The 10,424-nt window shown below is 31.0% G+C and overlaps 1 protein-coding gene across 1 annotated transcript; it reads right to left on the bottom strand.

Annotated features, from left to right (window-relative positions):
• Positions 1-743: 743 nt before the first annotated feature.
• Positions 744-8,660, bottom strand: LOC127712958 (uncharacterized). Its single transcript, XM_052219542.1, has 2 exons — positions 8,619-8,660; positions 744-1,313 (listed from the first exon to the last, which is right to left on the bottom strand). Exons 1-2 carry the CDS (start codon positions 8,658-8,660, stop codon positions 744-746), a joined length of 612 nt encoding a protein of 203 aa, XP_052075502.1.
• Positions 8,661-10,424: the final 1,764 nt, after the last annotated feature.

The following is a 10,424-nucleotide window of genomic DNA, read 5'->3' as shown; positions in this document are numbered from 1 at the left end:
AGCTCAAAAATAGAGTTAAGTTAAAACCCATATAAATATGTATACTACATGAGACAAATATGAGAGATATTGAGTAAATTTATATAACATGTATAATATTCTTTACACGACAATCACATTTGAACTACTTATTCAATAAACCAATACAACCCTGTTTCGTTGACTAAAATTAACTCCACAATAAAAAACACTTAGCATGTATTAATTAATTAACTATTGATACGAATATTTCACAATTTGTTATAAATATTTGATACATTTGTAGAATCGTTTAAAAAATAGAATACATAAACCCCTGTATATAAACAAAGTTGATCTGAGATTTGGCTTTTATTTTTCTGCGTTCCTGATGAAGAAAAATCCAGAAAAAGATTTGTACGCATGACATTTATAAAGTGTTGTTTTCATTTTAATACCAATTCGAATAAATATACAAATTTGTTACATCAACATCAAAACAAAATAAATACACACTTACACACACACAATCAAACTTAATATAAAACAGCTTTACTTAAATACTATGAGTAATATTTTCCCGGAAAAAATAACATACTAGCATTTGTGTCTTTTAACATGCAAAGGCAGTGAATAGTTTCATTGCGGACGGATATTGCACTTATCTTACCGTTAATGAGAGTATTTAACAATTTAATATCATAAATATACAACCATATATGTCCATAGGACATTACAATGTTTGTTCCAATAACTTTGGAAAAATGTGTTGGATATCACGGACCTTACATTTCAACTGGTCCATCAACTGGAGGTCGGGCAGTGGTTATTTGTACATCATTTACGACTTCTCTTGGCTGTTCGCATACATAAGCTACTGGAATATAGGTATCTGTTATTTCATATTTGTAAAAACCATTTTCACAACCTGCTCGTTTTAATATCTGGATTTTCTGTTGAATTGGTGAACATTTTTGATCTCCAGAAGCATCTATACACTTAGTACATTTAGTAGTAGCTTTATAGTTATCATGGGGATATGTTTCAGCACTGTATTGCGTTCTCTCTAAAAACCAAGGACATGATGTACGTACCATTAATGGGAGATTGGATCCTTTTAAAGAAGTTGAAGGACAGCTGCTTTGAGTTTTATTTTCGCCTATTTTTACCAGTTGTTCAAAATCACTGTCCAGTGTGTCGTGTTTCCAACCTTCCGTGAATAATAATGTCCTGGTGTCTATACCGCCGTTTAATCTGTTGAATTTAGCTTGTAAGTTTGTAGGTTCTATACATGTTGGTGCGCTATTAACAGACACGGTACAACAGATAATGTATACAAAGACAACTTTAAGAATCTGAAAATAAAATGAGAAAAATAAATATAATTGTGTTATCAAGTTTGTTAGAATCAATAAAAATATGGACTAGTGCAGAGTTAATTTAGAAATTCGTTCATCACCTGAAAAGTTATTAAAAATGTTCTATTGCAGTTTGATTAACTAGTTCGGGATTTCAAATATACTATCTATTGCCACTATATATAAATGAAAATATTCTATGATCGTAATATAAAGACTTAATTGCTGAATAACCAAAACATTTAACTATTATTGCTTACATCGACAAAATTCAACTTGTACATTTTCTGGAGCAATTATTTAGGCTTCTTGTCTTCTTGTCTATAGTTGTTGTTATTTATGTTATTCTTTAGATGCAGTATTGTTGTATCAATATATATATACCGTGTTCTACGGAGGTATTCTATTTTTATAAATTGGAAATCATTTAATTTAACAACTGATTCGGTTTTGTAAGTGTCGACTAAAGCGGATAACCTGGCCTCTGTCTGACAAATTGGAAACTTTATTTTAGTATTGTATAATTAGAAATATAAACAGAAGTATTAATTGATATTCCCACACATAATTTTCTTTTCCGGTAGACACTTATTATTAGAAAGATTGGGTGATTTCTCTCAATTGTTTTATGGTTTTTGTCAAGTTCGACATTTATTACTTATTTTACACTATGTACAAGGCGTATATTATAGACTTATTTGATTGATTCAATTGTTGTATTTAAATTTTAATTTTTAATTGTGAAACATCTAATAGTTGAAGAGACAATTTTTTTACATTTTTGGATGCAACCGACAATATCTACATGCGTCGATTTCATCGTTTACTTTATGAATATAATAATGGAAAAGAGCATTTTAACAAAATCGGTACTTAAGGGTTGAAAGTTTGTGAAGTGAAATTCTAGTATATACATCTTATAAAATCAGTGACATGTTATTGCAATAATTTATCCATTTATTTCAAAGATGTGTTGTACGAGGACAAAAAGATAATCAAAAACAGTTTTCACTTGTATAATATATTTAATTAATGACCTTGAAGTACGCATCTTTTTGCGGAATATCCATCAGAACATATTTAAATAAATAACAGATACATAATTTGTTATTATTTTTACTATCAAGTTAAGTATCAAGAGAATTTACAGTGTTGTTTTCATTTTGTTTACCCTTGTATTTATATTTAACTTCATTTTTACCTTATCGGGATACTATATACTAGTACGGCAATATGCTTTAATACATTGTTTGCACTATCAACAACAAGCACATGTTTTATTGGCGTCTTTGACAGATAAACTATCAACTACAATAACAATAATGTTTATTTACACAGTTTTGTCTGTTGGATCCCAAATATTGTCGCAATCACCAATGATGTCTGTTTTGTCAATATAATGGTACTATAAATGACTGTCGTACAAGTAGGAGTTTTAACTTGCTATAAAACCAGGTTTAACCCACCATTTTCTTCGGAAAATACCTGTACCAAGTCAAGAATATAACGAATGTTTTCCTTTTGTTCCTTTAGTTGATAAAGGCTCACGTTTGATTTTGTCAGTTTTTATGGACTTCCCTTTTTTAATTGCCTTAGAGTTTGATATTTTTATTGATACTTTTTTAACATGTGCAATCACTGTCGTCAAGAGAGTCTTGTGAACATTTATACATATAAAGAAATTTCAGTAGAATGCGTACGCTGGTAAATAAAGGCAACAGTAGTATACCGCTGTTCGAAATTCATAAATCGATTGAGAAAAAACAAATCCAGGTTACAAACTAAAACTGAGGGAAACACATCAAATATAAGAGGAGAACAAAGACACAACAGAAACACTAATATGCAACACACACAGAAACGAACTATAAGATAACAATAGCCATTTTCCTGACTTGGTACAGGACAATTTTAACCACAAAATTATTTTATTTATTAATATTACTTTTATTATTAAGTCTGTTTTTTTGTGATATCCATTTTACGTGACTCTGTGCTTATGTATCCCGTCATACTTTGAACGACAAAATTATTTTATGTCTACCTGTGCGAATTTCAAACGCGCGATTTCACGCCAGTATTTAAAACCTTTATGAATGGATTTTACATATTAGATAAATAAAATCGTATAATATAAAAGCAAAATGAGGATGTTAAATTTGATGTATGCCTTTTTGTGCTTCTTCGTTACATTTGTTTGTTTTTATAGTGATTAAGATGATAACACAATGTTGACTGCTGTACCCCTATTTTTGACATTTTTACCTTTTGTGTCTGTTTGTTTTCTTCACGCATCGTTGTCAATATAATGGAATTTGATGCGACTGTCAAACAAGTGAGAGGTTAAGCTAGCTATAAAACCAGGTTCAATCCACCATTTTCTACATAAGAAAATGCCTGTACCAAGTCAGGAATATGTCAGTTGTTATCCATTTGTTTGATGATTTTGATCGTTTGATTTTGCCTTTTGATTAGGGACTTTCCTTTTTGAATTTTCCTCGGAGTTCAGTATTTTTGTGATTTTACTTTTTAAGAAAAAATGATGGGTTGAACCTGGTTTTGTGGCTAGCCAAACCTCCCGCTTTAATGGAAATGTTAAATATAACACAAAAAATGACAACTTTACATGACAGGACTACAATACAAATAAATGGCAGAACATAAAGGACAGAACATAAAGGACAGAGAAACACACCAATAAACAGTACAATAGGACATTACGACAAGCTAATACTTTACAAATGTGCCAGGCCTAAAGATGAAAAGCATTGATTATCTAAATTTCCAAAATGTTGTGCCAAATACGGCTAGGTTATCTGCCTGGGAAAAGAAAATATTTAGTATTTAGAATAATTCATATTTTTGTAAACAGTAAATTTATAAAATATAAAAATGACCATATAATTGATATACATGTTAACACGGAAGTGGTGACTAACTACAGAATAAAAACGAATACGTAAAACAACCTAGATCAGCAAATAAAAACAGCACAGCCGAACATCGCATTATATGTCAGCCGAATAGATCAACGCACAAAGTGACGACACAGGTAAATTTCTAAAAATTTCCAAAAAATTGGAAAGAGTTCAAGATTAGGTTTGTAAAACTGATATTACATGTATTTAATAACAATGAAAATTACAATACTTATTTATATAAAATTGTGTTAGTAATTAGATAATTAATTGTATTATCTAGCTATGTCGGTATTTCTTCTAAATCAAACTGAAAACCAAATACATAGTGTAAGTTTAGTTGACCCAAACTAAAATCTTATAAATGAACTGGGTGATAAATTATCTTTACCCTCACACGAATAGAACAGAAAAAAGTAAGAATTACAACTACAAACGATAAGACATTTGACAATAACAAATATAACATCAAAACTAAACACATGAATTTTGGCTAGCAAAATACCGTGCCACGTCTTATAGCAATGCGAATTCACACTCAGCAAAACAGTCACAATCGAGAATAGCTCAAGTTCAGCACTTAAAAGATCAGATGACGTGATGGCAAACCACAATCTAAGACGTGGTAAAAATGTCCTTAGTTAGTTTGGACAAAGCCACATCGTATGGATCAACCAATTCGTGGTGGTGTCCATAAAATTTACGGAGTGTCATTTTTAATCTTTCCTCCTCATAACTTTGTTGGAGCAGTTTCTGCATAAGGAGCACACTCCTGTAAATATTATTATACTCATAATAGGGATGAACATGTTCCTTTTGTACTATAGGAGAAATCATTTATCATACTCCAAAATGTATCTAAATATTATTGGTGATTCTATTGTAGCACTGTTTCATTTATGGATTTCGGTTACTTTTGTAAAATGGTTGCCCGATACAATCTGTTTCTGTCTGAACTCATTAACGTGATGTTTTCGCGCTTAATATATTCAAAACATTTTGACTGAGTGTGGATTAGGATGATGCATGTATAGCAGGAGACGCTTAGCCTGATAACGCATCCGGTTATAAAAATGTATTCAGTACTCGGAGTACAAAACTTAGGATTGAAACACCAAATCAAGTATTTTGATTGGTTGATTTGTTGGTCTGTGAAAGATAATCGTATTCAACATTTTATGACGCGGTATCGCTCCTGTTTGATTTCATTTGATTCCCTATGTTTTTGTGTTTCACCTTGATTTGCATTTTCTTAATGTATTTATGAAATGTTTACATCGTTACACTACTGTTGTCCCTAATATATTGAGATCTAGACCTAAAATATTGCAAGTAAAGTAAAGATCAAGTTAATTAAAAATATATAATCGTTCGACGATAGCTCACCTATTAGTTGTCCGGTCATCAACACATTATCTTACTTAAAATTTTATTATTGTTATAATTATTACAAATAGTGCAATTGAAATTCAATTGTTGTTCATTTAATTCCCTTTGAAAGTATTTTATAAATAGTCGGTGTTAATGAACCAACAAATTCGTGTCTTCTTTCTTAAAGTACGATGACAAACATAAAGGAAGTTGTCAAATTGCTAAATGAAAAATTAGATATTTTCGGTGGATCTGAATTAAATCTACATATTAAATTGTTTACTTATGTACAAGTCTTGTTTTGTCTTCTCTAGGTAATAAAAAGTAAAATTATAACAAAAATACCAAACTCCAAGGAAAATTCAAATCTGAAAGTCCCTTATCAAATTGCAAAATTCAAAAGCTCATATTCCTGACTTGGTACAGGCATTTCCTTATGTAGAATATGGTCAATAAAACTTGGTTGTATAGCTAGATAAACCCCTCACGCGTATGACAGTCACTTAAAATTCCATTTTATCGACAACAATGTGTGAACAAAACAAATAGACATAATATGTAAAAATGTCAAAAAATAGGGGAACAGCATTCAACATTGAGTTATAATCTTAATCACTGTAAAAGCAAACAAATATGTCAACAAAGAAAAACAAAATGGCATATAGACAAAGCACATAACCACAATGAAAGACAAGAATACAAAAAATGACCAAAGCACAACAAGACATTGGCAGGATGCATAATTACAGAGCCACGTCAAAAGGATATTATCAAAATTGGACTAAACAGTAAAGGTTAATAATTGACATAGACAAATAAAAAAACACTATAACATATAATTGAGATGATAAATAACGTCAGTACCAATAATCTATACTTAAAGACCATCATGTATTATTTGTGAAGTTGATACGGAATATTTATCAACAAGGTCTTGGTTTCTTCCGATGAACTTTTTTTAGTCTGAGTAGCAGCTACAAGCTCTTGAATACCGAATGAGTTGTAAAATGCATATCCCGTATGCAGGTGAAGATGGTATATTACAACTAAGGTGGAAGAAATTGATAATTTCAAAATTAAAATCGTCTCGTTTGTCATAGATTCTGGTACTGAGATGACCGCCTATGTCAAATTCGAAGTATTAGTCCAAAAATGAGGCGGAGGAAGCCCTGTCTGTTGTATTTTTATTTCTAGTTCTGGAGGATATATTAATGGAACCCAATCAGAAAAGTTTGGATTGTAACAGGAAAGAACATCATCAATGTATCTGAATGTGAAATTAAATAATCTGGCTTCTTTGATCTTCTGGTTTATGACTGTGTTTGATGGAACTCTGAATCGTATGAAAATGAGAAGAGGTCGGCAAGAAGAAGCGCACAGTTCGTTCCCATAGGATTGTCGATAATTTGTTGAAAAAGTCTACCTCCAAATTCAAAAAAATATGTTGTCAATAAGAAACTCCAGGATACTGATCACTTTTTCCTCTTTGTAGTATGTTTTATTTTACCTTTTTGTTCACTATTAACAAAATATTCCGTATGGTATCCCAAAGTAGTAAATGTAAAGCGTATGCTACCATTTTTATATTAAAAAGCATTGTGGATTATTTCTATTAGGCGATTTTTCAATTTCACATAGAGAATGATGGTATACTGGGTTGAAAATGTTCCGAAATTTTGTAACCATTATATTTCACTTTAAGCCATTTTCTGTCATTGCCAGAGTTAATTACAACATAACTTCCAACATACATCTTTTATGAAACACTTTGGAAATAGATGAAACGGAATAGCCATGTCATCAGCAAAGTTTCCTTTTTTCTAATTTTTCCTTGATTTTAAACTGACAGGAAAGTATTTTCTTATTCTTTAACCTTTTAGATGAATGAAAGTTTTTGTTCCAGAGCAAAAATAAGCAACCAATAAATTTATTCAACAGTCGTTAATAAGACAAGGACTGGAACACGATGAAAAAGGCGTTAGATAGGATAAAACTTCATATGTTTTATACGAAAATTGGAGTGAAAAATAATAAGAAATAAATGAAATCCTAACGGTTTTAATCTAGGTAAACATTTGTTGCTTTATATGCATTACTCGACAGATGTTGATAATTTGAAATTTTACATTTAGCTATCCGAAATATTTAAATACACGAATGAAGCAATATAAAACTGTAAAAACATAGGTATTAAAAAGAGCAATGCTAAAAAGTATCGCATTGATCTTAGAATATGACGAAAAGTTAGCCCTCCCTAAGACGTTGGACATGTATAATGCATGATGTATACCCTGAGACATATTCAGAAGTTTATTTTAAGAACAATATCTCGATTTCGAATGTAAATATACGTCATACATACTTCTGTTTGCTGTTGATTAATATTGTTACAAAATTTCTACTTGTAATTCAATTAGAACTTGAAGTGTTAACATTTGAAAATTCTCTTTAAGTGGTATTAATATCAATATTTTTTCATGTTTTAAATATATTACACCGGAAATACACATTTTGCCGAATACAGATGCAAATGTAGATACAATTTAGTTTATTTAAATCGGGAAAATGATACTTATTTCATTTGGTGAAGAAATTTAAAAAAAAATTTATTGTACTTTTCTTGAATTTTCATAACTTAAAAAGATTTTTTTTACAAAAATATTTAGAAACCTAACATGTAACGTCATTGTTGACTTTTAATCTACAAGTCATAACTTTATTGATTGATGTTTGTATTACACCACATCACCGCAGAAGTCTGTATCGTGACGTGACCTGATTAAAAGACGTGGCAGAAGGTATCAAGGTGACATTCAAAACTCGTGTTACGAGGGGAACTGACAACGCCATGGCCAGACACGGAAAACTACGAAAAGACAAACAAGTCCAGAAAACACTACATAAACTAATTTATTCAAAGATGTAATACTATAACATTTGTGCAATCCGGATAGTCGCTGGACCCACAAATGATTATTATCTAAGAGATATATGCAATTGTTTAAGTATATACCTTATTTAAGGAAACACCAACATGATTCTGTAATACATACATTTGTACATGCTAATCAAAGAGATTTTTATACTCAAATTAAGTTGATAAAACATATGATACGATTTTTTATGGAACCAGTACTTGTTTTTCTTCTAGAGTCTTTATCGGGCTCGCTGGCCTGAATGTGAATGTCGAATAAGACTATTCAACTGGTTTGTAATTACATGAGCAACAGGCCGGTGCCATAATTGGAGCAGGATCAGCTTCCCCTTCTGGAGCACCTGAGATCAACCATGGTTTTGGTGGGGTTTGTGTTGCTCTGTCTTTAGATTTGTATGCTGTGTTTTGTGTAATTTTATTCGTTTTACGGTCTTTTTCCTTTTTCTGCCAGATGGTATTGTTAATTTAAAAATAAGGAGATGTGGTATGATTGCCAATTAGATAACTATCCACCAATATTCAATTAAATGGATGTAAGCAATTAAAGGCAACCGTACGGCCTTCAAAATGAGAAAAAACCCATACCGTATAGTCGGCTATAAAAATCCCGACATGAAAAATATGAAACATTTCAATTGAGAAAACTAACGGCATGATTTATAACAAAACAATTTACGAAAAAAAAATATGACAGATATGAACCAACGACACTCACTGCACTACAGGCACTGAAGTACAGGCACTGAACTTCAGGTTATTTTCGACTTGAGTTTGAATATCCCTTTGGTATATTTTGTCTCTCTTTTACGAACAAATTGTAAGCCTTTGAAAAATAAATCGTTGAGAGCCAAAACGGATCAACTATAGTTGTTAAAAACCAACTTTGCGAGATAGAGTTCCACGTTTGTTAAAGAACAGTTTCATATACTTTGTATTATGTTTTGGATATTCAAATAGTTTGACCTGGCACATCACTGAAGAGACATTAATTGGAGAAATGCGCATCTGGTGCATAAAAATTGGCATCGTTTATGTTATTTCATTATTTCATGAACATCGAATGTACAGAAGAAAAAAAACGTATCATTTTCATCATTTCAAGATCCAAGATCGAAGCCGAGAAATTGTAGACTCAAAGGAACTAATTCCCGATTTATGAATTTTGGACATTGGTAAACGAATTTTGCTTTGTATTTAATTAAAGATATCATTTTAATACTTATGATAATTTAATTTATTTTGATAGGCATATGTTTGTTTCCATCTGTCTGTCCGTCTTCCCTGTTTCTTGTAAGCGGCTTGACAGACATTGATGAAATATAAAACACTTGTGCAAACTACATTCGGATGTTCCTGGAGGGTCTAATTCCGGTCATTATCATTAATTTGTTATATTTCATATAAAAATATTTCACCAGCATTGTTACTTAGATATATTTCCACCAAATCTTGAGAAACATGGCAGTAATCTTAGAGAGGGTAACGTCGTGTATTGTATCATGCGATTCTGGTTGCTTTATTCCGAGATGAAAACTCGTGTTTAATTATAATGAAATATAAAAAAAATAATTCCTAAACAAATATATTGTATTACTCGACATATACACAAGTGTAGCATTACAGATACATTTAAGAGACATGATAGATTTACATATATTGTTGAAACGTTCTATAGACATCAATGACCATCAACGCCTTAAATACCTTAAAGTGTCCTCAAAAAACAAATTATATGATGTGGACCAATCAATTCTATGCGACCGTCAAACAAAGGAGAGGTTTAATCCACTATCTTTTACATGAGGGAATGCCTGTACTAAATCAAGATTATGACAGTTGTTATCCATTCATTTGATATGTTTTTGCTTTTGATTTTGCCATTTG

The sequence above is a fragment of the Mytilus californianus genome, unplaced genomic scaffold (assembly GCF_021869535.1).
Source record: "Mytilus californianus isolate M0D057914Y unplaced genomic scaffold, xbMytCali1.0.p SCAF_8, whole genome shotgun sequence".
NCBI lineage: Eukaryota > Metazoa > Mollusca > Bivalvia > Mytilida > Mytilidae > Mytilus > Mytilus californianus.
Note: the sequence above shows the minus strand (reverse complement) of the source record. Positions and strands in the feature narration are given on the sequence as shown.

Coding starts and splice junctions, on each gene's coding strand:
- LOC127712958 (XM_052219542.1), bottom strand. CDS start 8,660: ATGTATGTATTACAGAATCATGTTGGTGTTTCCTTAAATAAG. Junction 1,314..8,618: donor TTGGTGTTTCCTTAAATAAG/GTATATACTTAA, acceptor TTTTATTTTCAG/ATTCTTAAAGTTGTCTTTGT.